General features: G+C 57.5%; 3 protein-coding genes across 3 annotated transcripts in view; all 3 read left to right on the forward strand.

The window, feature by feature from the left end:
* Positions 1-1,326: 1,326 nt before the first annotated feature.
* On the forward strand, positions 1,327-5,321 carry VOLCADRAFT_99579 (uncharacterized protein; the record flags this gene model as incomplete). The annotated part of the gene is made up of 4 exons (XM_002958265.1): positions 1,327-1,343; positions 2,166-3,436; positions 3,760-3,909; positions 4,402-5,321. 4 exons carry the CDS (start codon positions 1,327-1,329, stop codon positions 5,319-5,321), a joined length of 2,358 nt encoding a protein of 785 aa, XP_002958311.1.
* A 3,724-nt stretch (positions 5,322-9,045) lies between these two features.
* VOLCADRAFT_99580 (uncharacterized protein) lies at positions 9,046-13,525 on the forward strand (the record flags this gene model as incomplete). The annotated part of the gene is made up of 11 exons (XM_002958266.1): positions 9,046-9,133; positions 9,710-9,723; positions 9,808-9,861; positions 10,274-10,330; positions 10,821-10,880; positions 11,266-11,342; positions 11,585-11,762; positions 12,000-12,180; positions 12,293-12,303; positions 12,726-12,863; positions 13,394-13,525. The coding sequence occupies 11 exons, from the start codon at positions 9,046-9,048 to the stop codon at positions 13,523-13,525; spliced, it is 990 nt and encodes a 329-aa protein (XP_002958312.1).
* A 2,078-nt stretch (positions 13,526-15,603) lies between these two features.
* Positions 15,604-17,748, forward strand: part of VOLCADRAFT_99581 (uncharacterized protein) — a gene marked incomplete at both ends in the record, with an annotated part of 11,615 nt that continues 9,470 nt past the window's right edge. The window contains 4 exons of the mRNA XM_002958267.1: positions 15,604-15,997; positions 16,326-16,464; positions 16,604-16,805; positions 17,610-17,612. Of these exons, the coding sequence (XP_002958313.1) occupies positions 15,604-15,997; positions 16,326-16,464; positions 16,604-16,805; positions 17,610-17,612 (738 nt within the window). The remainder of the gene's footprint in view (positions 15,998-16,325; positions 16,465-16,603; positions 16,806-17,609; positions 17,613-17,748) is intronic.

Genomic DNA, 17,748 nt, shown 5'->3' on the forward strand with positions numbered 1-17,748 from the left:
TTGCCATCGCGCCGACACTACTCACACGTCTGGGAATTATTGTTGTAAACAATAACCAACTCCCCAGCATATTTTCAGTACGCATCAGTTGGCAACAATCTCAACCCGGCTCGGTGGCATGCATTTCGTGATGCGTGATTACTAATTGCCCTAGCTTGCTTGCGATGGTGTACGTTTGTTTTTTGAAAACAATAGGCCTTTTTGATTGAGCATGGACGTGTCATCCTTAACTCGCCTGCAGCAGAGGACCATAGGAGGTTAATGCCAGGTTCCATCCTGAACGCAGTAAAGATATAGTCACAAGTTAAGTAAAGCATAAGTTATAAATGTAAGGTAGCGTGCCATGTGTTGATATGCAGTACATTAGGAAAAAGGGACATCATAGCTACTGTGCTGTTGGTCATAACAGCGGGCAGCTTTCTACTTTTAGTTTCAGAAGCTCGCCATGAGATATCGATAATCATCCACTGTTTAACTTTAAGGCATCTGGGGCTGGGCATATCCCATCTGAGGACCAGAAGGGACCTTCCAGTACCGGTACTGTACAAACCCCTTGCTCTGTCCAACACATAGTTATGTATCAGACCAAAATGCTGCAATAAAATTATAAGGTCTAAGATTAGTAATTTCTCATGACGGCATACACGCCTCAATCCTCACCCGCTCCGTTCAGGCAAACCTCCCGACGATTTCATACATGTCTGTATAACATGACAATTTTTTCAAGCAGCTCCTTAATCCAAATAGATATCTATCTTCAGCTAGCTATCTCCTCAAGGGCGAGTGATGTATATCATGGCGCATCCTTTGGCTCGGCGTACTGCTGAGTTCCGTCCGGTTGAAATACATCTATGGGAGGCCCTGGGATAAGCAGGAAAATTTGGACCTGACGGCAAGCAGGCAGGGTTGGACCTGGCGAACCGACAAACTTCTCAGGTAAAAACTGTGGAAGCGAATCTGTGAGACTATTGGACAAAGGCAAGGGCGTGTGAAAGCAACGGTGCACCATTATCATAATTCACCGGGATAGTATCAACTTTGTTACTGTTGGCTTTCGTTTTGCGGCCACGGCTTCCAAGCATTGGGGCCATACGAAAGCGTGCTAACTTTTAAACACACGGAAACATTGTCGTTAGGACGCTAGTCGAAAGCTGTTGGACGCCGCGGGCCCACAAATTTGCATTTTGTGAATGGCACGTTCGAGTCTTGTCTCCTCAGCATTACGGATTCCAGCAAAAGTACCTGTAATGCTTAATCCCATTCTTCCTTGTATGACTGAGAGTTTTATTATAAACAACGTCATCACTGGTGCTGGGTTCCAACGCCATGGCAGCCATGACCACGTGAGCCAAACCTGGCCGCATCTGGCACTGAAAACCTTTCAAGCTTCAGAATGAACCAATTCTAGCTTTCTTTCCGTCCTCGTGCACCCACCTGGCTCCTTGCACATTCACCTTCATCCCCTACCTAGCCCCCAACTCCTGCATCCTCGCCCCCTATCGACCGGCACGCGGCTAACCCGCAGTCCTTGCTGTTCCTTGTCCTTTCCTCTGCAGCCGCGTGGGGACGACATCCCGTTCAAACTTTTTTGCATTTTTGTTACGGCCTCAAAGAGGGGACGAGGACAGGGCGACACCTCGCCTCCGGGCCTGGACACACAGCCAGCCAGCAGGAGGGCACCCCTAAGGGGTAGCGGGGGAGGTACAACTACGGCCTGACAGATATACAGGCATATCCCTACTACTGCTGCCACTTCCGCCTACAATCGAAACAGCAGTCCCTATACACGGCTCAGGGCCGCCGGCCAGCCTGGTAGCGGCCAGGAAATACCAACCTCTGCGGCAGCAACAGTAGCAGCAGCAGCAGTAGTAGTAGTAGCACTACAACAATAACAGCCGGTAGTGACGGAAGGTGTCGGACCAAGCGGACAAGGCACCAAAACACGCCCCGCAGCTATTACAGATGTATGCGGCGCCTGGGGTAGAGGGCCTTATGGTCCTGGGTTTAACGGACACTCCTGTCGCCATCAGTGGCGCAGAAGCAGCCTCAGCTGCAGCCGCAGGGCCCTGCACCTCCCTCGCGCCTCTTGTCCCCCAGCCATTGTGGAGCCGCAGAGGCACCCCAGCTACCCCCCAACCCTACAATCGCGCCCTCCACTCCCAGAGGGGCTCCATCTGCCTCAGTTCGGGTTCGGCTTCAACATTGACCTCCGGGGGCTCGCGACCCGAGTCAGGATGCTGGCAGCAGCAGCAGCAGCAGCAGCAAGTGCACAACAATCACGGTCATCCTCACAATCAGCTGTACGACGCCACGCCAATGTCACCGCGGCGGAACGACCTCGCAGCGTCACCGGCGTCGCAGATGAGCCGTCGCGGCTCCGCCGCTGGCGGCGGCAGGCCGCCGCCGTCGACGCCGCCGTTGGCGCTCAAGGTGCTGCTGCCCGGCTCCAGCGGCGACTTCAGCGACGCTGCCGATGCCGTTGCCGATGTGCTCGGTAGCAGCAGCTTGGGTTGTGGCGGCGGCGGCGGCGGCGGCAGCGCCGCTGTGATGTCGAGCGCTCCTCCTCTCCATCACCCCCACATTAACCACCAGCCGCTGCCGTCCCTGGTGCCCGATGGCGACGACGACTTCAATCAGGACCCACAGCAGCTCTTGCTGCTAGCCCGCCCGCCGCCCAGTGCCTCCCGCAGCCGCAGCCGAGCTCCGGGCTCCCCTCACCCTCAGGGGCCCCTCAACCACCAAAACCACCACCACCAGCATCAACAGAACCAACCAGAGCCGACCAGTTGGGGGCTGGGATTGGAGGCGGTGAGGTCAACGGGGTCAAGGACGGGGACAGCCGGGGCTGGAATGGGCTTACTTTCCTCCCGCTTGCCTAGCAGTGGTTGTGGTAGCACCAGCACCAGCAACGCACCCCCCGGGACCGAGCCACGGGGAATGCAGCTGCCCAGCACTCCCAGCGGCAGCTGCAGGTCAGTCCCAGATCGCAGCCTTCGAGTGGGTTCTTCTGAGGCAACCCAGCAGCAGCAGCCGCAGCGATCGTCCTCGCTCTTGGGTAGCAGGGGCGCCGCGTTGGGGGTTGAAGCTGGCGGCGGTGCAGCAGCCACAGCCGCTGGTGTTGCTCCTGCAGTGCTGGCGGCAGCGGAACCGCGAGTCAGCTCGTCGTCGTACAAGTCCCAGATGCGGCGGCTGCAAGGGGCGGTTTCGGCGCTGGGCGGTGGCGGTGTGGAGGATGGCTGTCTGGGGGACGACAATTTCGATGGCGCGGGGAACGCGGAGGATGACGGTGGCAATGCAGGCGGTTGTTGCGGGGCCGGTGCACAGCGGCTCACGCAGCTGCGGGAGCAGTCAAGTGGCGGAAGCTCGTTGGACGATGCGGCGCCGCCGCGGCGGGCTGGAACTACCGCCTGGGGACCCTTAGCGGAGAGCGCACCAGGTGTGTGAGCTGTTCGTGTCCCCATCGCCCCATGGGGCAGCGCTGTAGCAGCGTGGTGCGTTATTACAACACCCGCCTTGCTGTGTGCGCGTTGTGTTGGTGATCATGAACTGCGCAACCCCGGGCGCGTGCGCGCATTGCCGCCGCCCTGGCGTGACAGCACACGCGTACACAGGCGCACACTCACACATGGCATCCTTGTGTTTTGTCGTACGCCATGTTCCTAGTTCCAGTCCCCTAACACCTGCTAGACCCACATCTGCACCCGGCGGCTGTCCCGTTGCGCTGTTGGGGCTCCTCCTTCTCTTCTCCTACCCTCCCAGGCAGCCTGGGGCCCGGGGGGAGCTTCGCCGACGTCTTTGGCGGTCACGTTGCCTCCGGACCACTTTCCTCACCCTCCTCGCGCACTGCGAAACCCGCTACAGCAAGTAATGGCACCGGGACTGGCACCAGCATCGGCTACTCCCGGCGGTGTGAGGATCTGCCCGCTGCGCCGTTCCCCGCGCACTCACGCAGCCTGGGCAGCTGCAGCGGCGGTGGCGGTGGTGGCAGCACCGGCAGCAGCACCCCCGCCACGGCCGGCGGCCAGGCAACCGGCGGCGTTGGCGCTGGTGGCGGCGGCGGCAGCGCCTTCGCCCAGGTTGCACTCGCCTGGCAGCCCAGCAGCAACTCCTCGGCCTGCTTCGCCTCCTCGGTCTCCGCGGGGTTTTCACGGCGGCTGGAGGACTTGCCCGCGGCACCCAGTCCTTCCAACTCGCGCAGCCTGACGAGGGGCGGCGGCCGCAGCAGCATGCCTGCCAGTCCTGCTGCTAGTGGCGGCGGCGCGACCCCGCCACAACATCTCCAAATGCAGCAGCAGCAGCAACAACAGCAACAACAATACCATCAACAGCACACGGCCACTGCCTGGAGTAATGCTGCAAGCGGTAGCACGTCTCTGACCCTGCATCCGCTGGGCGACGTAGCGCCCGCAGCAAGCAGCTCCCCTGTGCAGCCTCCGCAGCCCTCGGTCCTCCGCTGGCCCTTGGGCTCTGCTGCGGCAGCCATCTCCGCCTCCGGCACCGCGTCCCCATATCAGGAGGTTAGCGCGCCGCCCCTGCAGCCGCATCCTCCCTCCACCACAAGTATGACCATCCACAGCACCGGCAGCAGTCGTAGCGTCGGCCTCGCAGTTGCCGTGGGTGCTCTTTTGCCGGCCAATCCGTCAATACGACCATCGCCTGCAGCAGCAGAAGCCGCGACGACGGCCACGAAGGCGACTGCTCCGAAACCGCCGCCGCTGCAGCGTCTGCCTAGCCAGAGCATTGGCTTTTCGCGGCGTCCTGAGGACTTGCCCGCGGCACCTAGTCCCTTCAACTCGCGTAGCCTGGCGAGGGGCTGCGGCGGGTGCAGCAGCAGCAGCAGCGGCGGCGGCGGCGGCGGCGGCGGTACCAACAGCACGCCGGCCAGCTGGTGCAGCCCACGCACGCCGCCGTCGCCGGCCGCATCCGACGCTGCCGGTCGCTCAGGGTATTCGCGGCGGCTGGAAGATTTGCCGGCGGCCCCCTCTCCGGGTCAATCTCGGAGCCTACGACCGGATTCATCGCGGGCCGTGTTTCGCAGCCACGCGAGCGGCCCGGCCAAGGGCTCCGTTACCTCGCCTGTACCGCCGGCGCCGGGGGCTTGGGGCCAGCCTATCGGCGGTGGCGGCGGCGGCGGCGGCTTGGTATTAAGTCTTGGCTCGCCGTCTCCAGTGGCGACATCATCGTCGCCGTTGTCGTGCGGCGCAGCGAGCAGCGGCCAGCCGCTGCCGCGGCAGCATCAGCATCAGCAGCGGGGCTTGCAGGCGGATGGGAGTACCGATGACGTCATCGACTTGCCCGTAGTGCAAGGCGACATCAAGTAGGATGTGTACCACTACTGAGGACTGCGGGACTACTGAGGACGGCGCGGCCTGGGGGTGCCTGGGGGTGTGAAGGAGGGGCTGGGGGAAGGGGCCCCCAGCTGTCACGCGCTGTGTGTATTATCGAAGTTAAAAGCGGCACACCACACACCACACCAGACACCACACCACACACCACACACTACATTGCACGAGTAATGAGGACGATGGACGATGTTGCTAAGGTATGCGGCCAGCAGCTCGGACATTACGACCGCCGATTGATTTGGCCAGCGGCCCAGTGGCCCAGTGCCCTAGCGGCCGGGGGGAGCTAATGGAGCTAGCAATGGAGATGTTACGTTGGATGGATGAGGTGGGCAACGAGGAGCCGTTCAGAATTTTCTCGTCCAGCCGTCGCCCCCGTAGTTGCCACTTGGCCACTTGGCACAACTGTACCACCGTCGCCATCAGGGTTCTTCACCAGGGTAACCAAATATTTCGGTCGTGCCCGAAACCCTCTGAATAACCTGTCGGGGCCCTCCCCGAAAATTTCCTTGTCAGGCTGACAGGTTTTTCGGGTACCCCGAAACTGTCTGAAGCGGTTTTCGGGGTAAAGCTTAGCTGGATTCTATCGTAGTATGCTAGGACGGCTGAATTAACAGGTGTTTGACTTTATCTTGGAACGTGGCGCCAGCTCTTATCACAAGGGGTTTGCATATCATATCCACGGTTGGACCGAGTAATCCAACACGCATAAGGGAATCATTGGACGGGACAGACAGCCGGTTACGCAGTCTGTTCCGCCTGTCCTTGGTAATGCGGTGGACACGAAAGCCACGCTCCACAAACATCATCAGCTGACTGGGGCATGTTTGATAATGGATATGCTTAGATGTATGAAAGTGTGTGCGATACAGCCGCAATGCACATTCGCACTTGTTGTTTGACTGGTGACCAAGCGGACTTTATACTGCAAGCCCGGTTTCCAGGCCCCTTCTGCGCCCGAAAACATCCAAATTTACGCTTGAATATCGTTCGGTTTTCTCCGAAAATGCCTTCGGGAGGCTTCGGTGGGGGCCCCGAAGAAATGCTCTTAAAGGCCCAAAAATCCTTCGGGATGCTCCGGGGCGCACTAATTTTTCTTTCGGGCAAAACGCAAAAATCTCAAAAATGTTCGGGCCCGAATCGGGGTGAAGAACCCTGGTCGCCATCAAGATCAACAAAGAACAGCGTACAGTGCGAGCTAAGGCTCCTTTGTTGCCGTTCAGGCTTTACCTTACCACTGCTTAGTCGCCTCCGCCTTCTCGGTACAGCCCACCCTCCATAACACGGCTCCATAATGTCGCTGAGTGCGGTGTGCGGCCGCAGCCGCATTATGTATTACCTACCTGCAGTACCCAATGTACGGCACTCTTGAGTCGTTTATGAAGCGCGCTCGCAGCGCTCTGCTTGGACAGGAAGGGTGGGGGGAAGGACCCTGCGGCAGCAGCAGCAGCAGCTTCTTTCTGGACTCTGTTGTGTGTATGTTTGTATATCTGTGTGTTTGAATGGGCACATTTGATCGCACATATGATGGTATCTGTCTCCCTCTCTCCCTCTCTTTCTTCCCCTCTTTCTTTCGCTCTCTTTTGGTTTGTTGTTGAAAGCCGAGAAGGCTGTAACGGGAAGAGAAGATGGCTGATGATGCAACCGTCTGCCTGATCGGTCTGCCTGCCAATCAGTCCTATGTCTGTCTGTCTGTCTGTCTCTGTATGCAGCCCGCCGTCTATTTGCATATGTAGAAGCTGCATGTATTTCTGTCTGTAGGGAACTGAGCTCAGCAGGTAGATGAAGGCTCAGATGCATGATTATGCCTGTATGATGTATTCCTGTATATATGTACGTACGTATGTATGTATATATGTATGTATGTATGTATGTATGTATGTATGTATGTATGTATGTATGTATGTATGTATGTATGCGTCATAACGCCTGAAATAGTAAAGTTTTGTGTATGTGCCGTGGAGCTGCCGAGAAGCAGCAGAAATAGCAGCAGCAGGGTGCCGTCAGAGCGGCATTGTGGGATCCTACCTTGTGTGGCATGGCGGGAGGGGGGCGGAGGAGGCCCGGATGGAGGGACGGGGTGCTTGGGGACCGCAATTGCGTGCGAGATGCCTTGGGGACCTTGACAATGTAAGTCAATTCGATGAAGTCCAATTACATTGACTTGGTCGGAGGGGAGCGAGTGGAGGCGTCCTACGTCTGAAGGAAGTTTTCTCCTACTGGCGAACAGCAAAATTCGGGTTGGCGGTCCCCCTCGCCCCCAAGAGGTTTGCGGGCGCTCTTTCTCTCTTCTGCCGGTGCTACATGCTTGGTCTGACTACTGGTGTATGTACGTATGTATGCATGTATGCATTTTGTATTTCCCTGCTGCCGTAGTTAAATGGGACAGCAGCTGAAAGGATCTACTGGGAATGCTCAGCGGTTCTATCGTAGGTGGGTATGGTGGGTATGGTGGGTATGGTGGGTTGTAGGGTGGTAGTGATGGTCGTGGTGGCGCTTGGGGGGGGGAGTTGTGAGGGACGGGAAAGGACCAAAGCTGGCTGTTGAGATTTGAGGGGCAGCTGGCTGTTGCGCTTTAAGAACCCAACCAACATCCAACAACCAATATCCACCACCACTGCAGTGCGCTGCAAAGTAACGGAAGAGGGGCAGGTGGGATAATACTGGTTCGCGGCTGCTGCGCAATATCAACCTACCTACCTATCAACCTGCCTACCTATCAACCTACCTACCTACCTAGATACATACATGTGTGCTGCCAGTGTGCTGCCAGTGATCTCCTCCTTGCTGTGGGGGAGAGGTGGCGCCCTGCTGGCGCCCTGATGTGGATGGACCGACTGAACTCGACTCGTCTCGTCACCTCTCGTGACAGCGGAACTCATTAGAGAAATTAACGCTTACACACACACACACACACATGGGGTTTTACCCGTCCCTTTGGGGCTTTGAAGGCGGGGAGGGGAATATGCCGGAGGTCGCTCGTTGTGAAGTGTGCGGCTCGGCCTGCTAGCTGCTAGATGGAGCGCTCTTTTGTTGGCGGTTGATGTGTCTGGTGGTCAGCTAAGCTGCATGCATGTGTGTATGTATGTGCGGGTGGGGTAGAGGATGGTGGAGCGGGGAGGGGTCGAGGGGCCCCCCGTTCGAATGCGCCTATTGCAGGATGGACGGAGCGAGGGGGAGAGAGAGAGAGAGCGCCCCACGCCCTTCACATTTTTATGTTTGCTTGATATGCAGGTATGACAGTACCGAGTAACACCGGTGCACCGGTAGCATCGCACAGCGGTTTGGGGCCTTGGATTTTCCCAACGCGTATGTGTGCCTACGCGTGTTTGTACATGTGTGTCGCGGTCTGATGTCTCATGGGCGGACTGAGTTGCGGCCTGTCGGCAATGCGCCCTCGGTTGCAGGAGAAACAATGTCCCCAGGAGATGGGAGCGCGTTGCGGACCCTGCAATGATATTTATTTCTGTCCGTCATTCCGAGAAACACGTAAACAAGTAACTCCACAGACGCGGACATACAGACACAGGAACACGCACATACACGCACGCACGGACATACAGACACATGGGCACACACACACACATGGACATATAGGTACGCATACACAGGCACACGGGCATATACGCACACCGATTCTAAGGCCAAACGGAATGAGCTCAGTGATCTTGTGGCTGAGTGGTCTTGGAGGGTGGGTCTCAAAATGTCTCCTGCGGTGAAGCTCACAAATCGCCATGCAGTGCTACCCAACGAGTCAACGGTGCCGTACACTTTGGCCGCTGAGAAGTGCGGTAGGAACGTAATGCTGCTAATGCCGTTAACAGTTATCATGGTGAGATAAGAAAGGTGTTTTCGTGACAATCCTCTCACTGTAACAACGTCTTAAGCTATAATATCCTTCCGATTACGGCCACACCGGTTTGGGAGCTTCTGCGTCTTCGACATTATCGCATCAGCTTAACTAACTAATCCTTGTTTCCATTACTATAACTTATCATGTCACATCGACAACTGCTTCGTAGTGCCTGTCGTGCGCTCGCCGAGTGTCAAACCTCTATGCGCTCAGCTGCAAGCAGTAATCACAGCACCGCTTCTACAGTAGCGCGATCATCGCTGGGGAGGCTAAAATGTAGCGCAGCTCCGATCAGCAGTTTTGCATCATGCAGCGTGATGCGTAGTTTTCAACAAAGCAGCTTGCAGGTGTATACGCGCACATGTGCTATCAAAAATTGTGCAATCATAAAGCTGTGCATTTGGAAGCCCACCTGCGACTTCTATTTTGCCCCTCCTAAAGGTGTCGGCGATGGCCACTTCGTTGCCAATGGGCTTCGCAGCGTCCGTGCCATCCCTATGCTCTCCGCTTACAGCATCCACGACCCAGGTGGGTCTAAAGGCCTGGGTACACCAGCCAATCCTACGCTTCAATCCGCTGCTGTTGACAAAGCCCACCTGCTCGGCCCTGCAGAGCCGGGGAATCGCAAGCACAGGGACCGCACTTGAAGGCGAAGGAGAAGACGAGGTACGCTCTCCTGAACGCAGACCAACTCTCCCCTAAGTAACCGTATCAACCACCCATCGCCGCGCTCCGATGACACATGCACATATACATACACGTGCAAAAACACGCCACGCGCGCCCGCAAACCTACGAACCCCTTCTCCAGTCCATCTTCCCGCGCCTGCATGCTCGCCTTATGCGCTCTGGCTCTCTGCATCAACGGCACCTAGCTTAGCGTTTTGAACTGCTCTCAGCTCTTCAGCTGCGGTCGGCCGCCCAATGGCGGCGGCCACACACACACACACACACACACACACACACACACACACACACACACACACACACACACGCACACACCTGCAAAACCGCAACTCTTACAACAACAAAATCCTACACAGGAACCCACCTATTTACGGCCTTTGGCCGGCTCGCAGACGTCCCTCACATCAGCGTCGCCATCGCCCGAGGACGAGCCTCCAGACCTCCTAGCGGTGAGTAATTTCAGGAAATGGACTTGTTGTAATTGAAGGATGCGGGGGTGTGAGCGGGGGTGGTGCAAGGCGAATAGGATTTCCTGTAGTTGGGGATTTGGGTTCTGATGGGTTTCGTGGTGGGCATCGCGGGATGATGCGGCATGGTTGTAACCGTACGGTACGGCTAGTTGTACTGTACTGCCATCGCTTCAGGACCCACATCGAGGACACGACATGGACGCGACGTGTGCTAACAGCACACAGTACATACATACATACGCTGTACCGTATCGCTGACAGCACCACCTTAACGTGTGTGAACCTCCCACCCGCCTGCCCTCCATTTGCACGGAGAGCTCACCTCTGACCGACCTTCGCCTCTGTGGCCTCCTCAGACGCGCTCGCGTGCTTTTGCGCGCGCTCCCGCGATGCCGTAGCCGCTGGCCTTGATGCACGTGCTGCTGCCTCTTCCCTTCCTTTGATTGTTGACTTTAAATTTTGCCTTCAGGGGCTGAGGACGCCGCCAAACGCTGCCCGGCGCGGTGCTGAGGGCCCCCGGGGACCACCTGTGAGTGCCCCAGAGCAGCGATGTGCGAGTGGGTTGGCGTGTGTGTGTGTGTATATATGTGTGTGTATATGTGTGTGTGTATATGTGTGTGTGTATATGTGTGTGTGTGTGTGGGCGCGCGTTTGAGTGTGGAGCCCTTTGTGCCATTGTGCGTAGAGACCCAATACACAAGGGGTATTGGTATTGTATTGGGCTCCCTCTTCCCTTCCCATGGCCTCCTCCGGCCCTGTCTCGGCCCTGTCTCCGCAGCCTCTTACCTTCTCTGCTGCAGCTGACCTGCCCTTGCTGTCCCGGCCTTCATGACGAGCTGCCCTCGCTCTGGACTCCGGACTCTGGCTGTGTGTGTATGTGTGTATGTGGTTTGTGTGTGGTTTGTTTACTGCAGCAGTCCTTCGGTCCCCGGGGGGATGACAGCGCCTTGGGATCGGAGCTGGTGGCGACGGCCCGCGAGGTATTCACCAGGTGAGGTATGCGGATATGTGGATGTGGAGCCGGAACGGGTGGGTGGGGGCTCTGCGTGTTTGGGGGCCGTCCTCCATGGTGTGCATGTCGTACTGTAGGAAATAAACCTCTTTTAACCTGCCCAACACGCCCACACCCACCCGCACCTGATCCGCCCGACCCAACCCAACCCAAGTCAAGTCATCTTACCACCCCTCCCGGCTGATGTGTGTGTGTGTATTTTTTATTTCTCCGGACCACAGGCAGCCTGAATCTGCCCGGGGTCCGTTGCCGTCTCTACCCCGGGAGATTCGGGAGGCGCTGTACGGCCACCGTTGGGATCGTGTGTTGGTGGATGTACGGCGGTCGGTTGAGCGGAGGCCATTACCCGGGGGCAAGGAGGAGGTGTACACGGCCATGGTGGCGACGGGGAACATGGCGGTGAGAGGCGGGGGGGCCCGTCACCTTCCCGGGGTGGGGAAGAGGGGTTTGGGGTGTCTCCCTGTCCCTTAGTTGTCAAACCGCGTACCCAACAACCCTTCCTTCCCCCCCCAATACGCGTAACCTTGGAAAAACGGTTATGTATGTATGTATGTAAGTATTGTCATTTTCCTTTCCACTTTCCCATGTCTCCTTCCCTTTTCCCCGCTTCTCTCCTCCCCTCCTTTCCCACCGCAGGGTATCTTTGGTTTGGGTTTGGGGGTGGCGGACACGGCCCAGCTGGCTGTTGCTCGAGCCCACCTGGACAGCTTCTCCCGCCTGACTGCCGTACCGCTGTACCGCGGACACACCATTTACCACCAGCTCGAACACAGCTACCACAGAATGAAGGCAGGTGGTGGCAGGAGGGGGGAGCATGGTGCGCCACCTGGCTGAAACGTCATTCGGCATTTTGCAGGCCGCCCAACCATGGGCTCTTGCCGTCCCGCACCTCACCCCCTCCCCCCAACCAACCAATCTTGCCCTGGCAGCAGCTTCAATCGTGTGTGGTTCGTCTTTCCCCCCCCCTACCCCCAACCTTACTTCAGCCCTCTGCATACCTTTCTCTCCCCTACCCCTGGCCTCAAGTCCCCCGTCAACCTTCCCTTACTCCGCTCCTCCTGTCCTGTCGGTTGTACGCTGGCTGCATCTTACCAATCCAGCCAACGACAGCCCCGCCGGGTTCCCCAGACTATTGCGGGGCCATTTGCGTCATTGCGTTGATCTCCGCGGTCGGGTGTGGTTTGGACGTATCTATCTATCTATCTATCTATCTATCTATCTATCTATCCATCCATCTATCTGTCTATCTATCTGTTGTTGCTTCGTTGCATTTTGCATTCTGTGTTTCCTGGTTTCATTTCCCACTCCAAACTCCCCGACCCCCCACCCCCTCTCACCCCCTCCCCCTCCCACCCCACCCAGATTCTGTTGATGCCCCGCCCCGAGGGCTGGGGTCTCCGCTGCAGTGACCTCATGTACGAGCTGTGCAATGTGGTTGGGCTGAGGAATGTGTCCATTCGGTTGAGAGGCCGGGTGAAGAACAAGTTCTATGTGGCGCAGGTGCGGGAGTTCGGGGGGCCGTTTAGGGTTGTGAGGCGGTGAGGGGTTGAGTATTGAGGGCGGCGTGTGTGGTGTGTGTCTGTGTGTGTGTGGAGAGGAGCTGACACGCGCACAAACGCGGACACGGACCTCCTGTTGACGAGGATGGCGACTCCGCGGAGAGGGGAGGGCAGGAGAGGGGAGGGCAGGAGAGGGTGCCCTCCTAGTATCCAGAACCTCGTCGACCCCTCTTAGGACGCCGGCTGTTGTTTCTTTTTGACTTTTGCATCATCATCGTCAACAACAACATCATCTCCATCGTCATCACGATCACGATCATGATTATGTAGTTCTCATGTAGTCTCACCATTTTTCCTTTCTCTAATGTTACCCCCCTGTCAACCCTCTGCCTACTGCATACCCCTCCTCCACCCTCTCCACCCTCCTCGGTCAGTTCTACGTCTGGTACACTCTTGCCCTGACAGGAGCTTCAATCGTTTGTGGTTCGTCTTTCCTCCCCCCTCCTCCCCCTCCTGCCTTTTCCCCCCCAGTGCTTCCAGGAGGCCCTTCTGAAGCAGACGACACCGCACGACGGAGTGGAGGCAACGGGGATGTATGTACGAGAGGTGTACGCGCGCAAGGAACTGCCGTACGGGCTCAGACGGGGCGTGGATGTGATTTGATGGGAAACGCGCAAGGGAAGGTCTTGCTCTGGGCTCTGGGCTCTGGGCTCTGGGCGGCTTCGGTTTTCCGGATTGGCGGGAAGGGGGTTTATTAAGGGGGATAGGGTGGGGGTTTGGTGGCTGCGGAGGCGGCGAGGTGTGAAAAGGGGCGAGGCGGCACATGCAACCAAAGCGCAATGACTTATCTGGGGGGTTTTGTGTCCAGGACGTTGGGGCAATGGCGTAAGTTCCATGGCGACGCCCGGTGTTGGGAAGGAAGGTTAGGGAATGGCAGTGTAGCTGTTTGATCCTCATGTAGCTGAGTGCGTGTATTGGTGCAGCGTTTTGGTGGTCCTCCTGGCATCCCGTGTACACCAGCACCAAACAATTGATTAAGATCCCCACTGAACAGCCAAGGGGGAGTGGGATACGGAAAGCAAGCAGCAAGGAAATGCCACTGGAGCACTTCTGAAGCGTGTAGTCCGAAGCGCGAGTCTGCTGCCGGCACCTGTGACAGCAAAGGCGATGTTTGCAGAAAGGAAGATGATCATGGCGGTCGCGGTCGAGGGACGGCAGCGTGTGCCATCGCATTTTACAGGCTATCCTACGCAGCCCGCTGTGCCTGTACTGCTTGTGATCGACTTGTGACCTGCTTATGATCAACCAAAGCGGAGCAATCCTATGAGGGTTGCGCGGTCATGTTTGGCTGGCGGTCAGTAGCGTTGACCTGTCTTTCCTACCGCTGGCTGCAAGGGCGGGCTGCTATCATTCCTACCGAGTTTGCTGCGCGACTGACCGGGTGACCGGGTACTGCTGATCGCCAGCCAAACATGACCGCGCAACCCTCGTATGATATGGCATAGAAAGCATTTGAAGCAGAATGTTTCACTGTAGACAACGTATGACGTGCGGCACGGTACGGTACCATTTCATGTCAACGCTGGCCGCGGCCGAACATCCGCGTCGTAGCATTCCCGACCTGCTCGTCCCGTTAAGATTCTCCCGCTTTGGAGTTCGGGGTTACGCCCGCACCGGCCTGCACGTCTTCGGAACATTTTCCTTGCAAGCGCGATGACTTTGTACGCACTGTGAAAATCGGTGTACTATTCATGTACAGGGTGACTTTTCATGTGACTTGAAAGAAAATGCTCGAGTACTGAGCTGGCAATTCTTTTTGCGAAACACCGTTTGGCGATTTGGGAATGACTTTTATAGGTGGATGAAATGAACATATCCGAAGAGCTTACATACGTTGTATTTGCTTTCTGGCTAATGCCACAAGTATTAATGGCACGAGCCGTCTCACGTCAGCAAGCGCGCAACCCCAGTTTTAGCTATCGTTACGGCAGTAACGCAGTCCGGTGGAGATCTTTTCCTTGGCGCTCCTGATTCTTGTGGTGCCTATCCCTACTTCATTTTGCCTTAAGTTGATATGTAGTCCCGTGATCCAGGACTGCATTTTACTCTTTGACATTTTTTTAGCCAAGCTTACACACACGCACTTGTTCCCCGCACATGTTAACATGACTTAAACCTAGGCAAAATTATGAGCCATTAAACTTAAAAAACTCTTGGAGTTTCGGCAGCACAGACATGGTGACGAAAAGGCATGCCATGGGCTGCGTAACCGAAGATTAGGACCGCCATGAAGTCGCTGGAGAATGACCTGGTGCTAACATTGCACAGCTGTTTGCAAGTTGATGAGGAGTCACGTCGAGGATGGGCAGCTAGGACTGCACCACAGCTCGCTCAGCGACTTGAGCAGCTCGCACCACAGTCGTGCACAGATGTCAACAGGATCGCGTGCTGTCTGCAACGCCGCCGCCGTTCGCTGTGTTGGTGCTTACTGCTACTAGGTACGGCACCGCGTCTCCAAGTCCCCGTACCTTCTCCTAATACCCCTCGCCCGGCCAGTAAATTTTTTCCGAACTCTTCCCCTCCCTCGATCTCACCTCACCTCACTTCACCTCACCACGCTTTTAAATGCCCTGATGTGCTGGGCTGAGTTGGGGCTGGCCTGATGCATCTCTACCGCCTGCACCTCTCTTCCTCTGGCGCCCTTGGTTTGCTCCGGCACTGCTCGGCTCCTTGGGGAGGCAATGCTTCTTTTGCTGCGGCCAACGAACTTGCTGCTACTGCATTTTGACTGTCGCTTTGTGTTTGCTGTTGCTTTGCGTTTGCTGCCGCTGCGTTTGCTGCCGCTGCGTTTGCTGCTGTCTGTATTGACTCCTGGTGCCTTAGGTGGCCGTGTAGACGTGCAGCTGCATTTGGTGGCTGAGCTGTTTCCCCAGTGCCAGGTCGCGTCGGAGGCCACCTTCCTGCAACAGCTCGCAGCGGAGCTAACACAACAACAACAGCAGTTTCAACAACAACAACATCAACAACAACAACAACAACAACAGCAACAACAACAACAGCAACAACCGGCCCAGCAGCAGCATGCGCTTCTTGATCGTCATTCTTCCATTACACTTACCCGAAATGATGTGGCAGGTGGGAGAGGGAATTCAACAGCAATTGCAGCAACAGTAGCAGTAGCAGCATCAGTAGCAGTAGCAGTAGCAATAGGTGGTTGACGTGGTGGTTATGGTGGGAGGGTGAGACAGGGGGCCCGGCCTAGGGGGGGCCGATTTCCCGGGTACGTGAGTGTGCTTCGGCGGGCGTTCACGGTTGCGGCTTTTTGACTGGTATGGTGTGCGGTTGACGGGTTTTCATTAAACCTCCTCCCAACCCCCGGCCTCCCTCCTGGACCTCCCTTTTTTCATTCCCTTACCTCCCTTGCGTGCCACGGCCCCCACATGGCGGCCATTGTGTCCCCCAGTCACACCGGGCTTGTTGCCGGATGACGGGGGCGCCAACAGCGACGGCGGCGGTGATGCCGGCGGCAGCGGCGGCAGCCGCAGCCTCCGGTCCTCAGAGCTGGTGCAGTACTGTACGGAACGTTTTGCGGCTCTGCTATCGTGCGTGAGCCGCGACCCGGATTGTACGGAGCTTGTTAGTCAGTTGGTACTGCGGAGGCGAGTTCGGGGTGGGGGAAAAGGTTTTCTGATAGCGCTACGGTTGGCGTGTTTCATGTGCGGCCACTTGACTCCCCCCCAGGAATGGCGCGCCCCTTGCATGTCTGGTGCGGATGCTGGCGGCGGCTGCGCAACCACCGCTGGTAGTGCTGCCCGGCGTCCTCGCGCCCTCTTCGCCCGGGAGCCAAAGTCAACGGACAACCACCACCCCCCGGACCCAAGTCAACGCTCTCGCCGCGGCGACAGCCGCCGCCAGGGCACTGTCGTACCTCTCAGCTTGCGGCGTAAGTCTAACCAGAGGCGACGCAGATAGGGACAAGAGGCGAAGGCGGGGAGAGAGGCCGCTAGGTGCACGTGACGGCGTAGGAATACACCTGCTGTTGCTGCCGCTGCTGTTGCTGCCGCTGCTGTTGCTGCCGCTGCTGTTGCTGCCGCTGCTGTTGCTGCCGCTGCTGTTGCTGCCGCTGCTGTTGCTGCCGCTGCTGTTGCTGCCGCTGCTGTTGCTGTTGCTGCCGCTGCTGTTGCTGTTGCTGCCGCTGCTGTTGCTGTTGCTGCTGTTGCTGTTGCTGTTGCTGCTGTTGCTGTTGCTGCCGCTGCTGTTGCTGCCGCTGCTGTTGCTGCCGCTGCTGTTGCTGCCGCTGCTGTTGCTGTTGCTGCTGTTGCTGTTGCTGCCGCTGCTGTTGCTGCCGCTGCTGTTGCTGCCGCTGCTGTTGCTGCCGCTGCTGTTGCTGCCGCTGCTGTTGCTGCCGCTGCTGTTGCTGCCGCTGCTGTTGCTGCCGCTGCTGTTGCTGCCGCTGCTGTTGCTGCCGCTGCTGTTGCTGCCGCTGCTGTTGCTGCCGCTGCTGTTGCTGTTGTTTTGGTTGTTGTTGCTGTGAAGATGGTGGTGTTGTGCGTACGTGTGTCGGAACATGTACGTCGCAACCCCACGAAACCCCTAGGGGGGTCCTAGGAGGGCGAAATATGCTGGGGACGAAACCATACGGCGGCTTTTGATGTGTGAGCTGGTTTGCTGGGTTTTAGGTGAGAGTCCCTTCCCCGCAGTAGCCCCACTTCCCCCCATTCCTCTCCCCCCTCTCCACTGCCGCCAGGAGGTGCGAGGGCAGCTGTTGGCGGTGGGGGCGGTGCCGCCGCTGCTGGCGTGTCTGACGACCAACGGCAACCCCCACCACCAGCAGCGGCATCAGCTGCTGCTACAACCGCAGCAGCAGCAGCAGCAGCAACCGCCGC

The sequence above is a fragment of the Volvox carteri genome, assembly GCF_000143455.1.
Source record: "Volvox carteri f. nagariensis unplaced genomic scaffold VOLCAscaffold_90, whole genome shotgun sequence".
In the NCBI taxonomy this organism is placed as follows: domain Eukaryota; kingdom Viridiplantae; phylum Chlorophyta; class Chlorophyceae; order Chlamydomonadales; family Volvocaceae; genus Volvox; species Volvox carteri.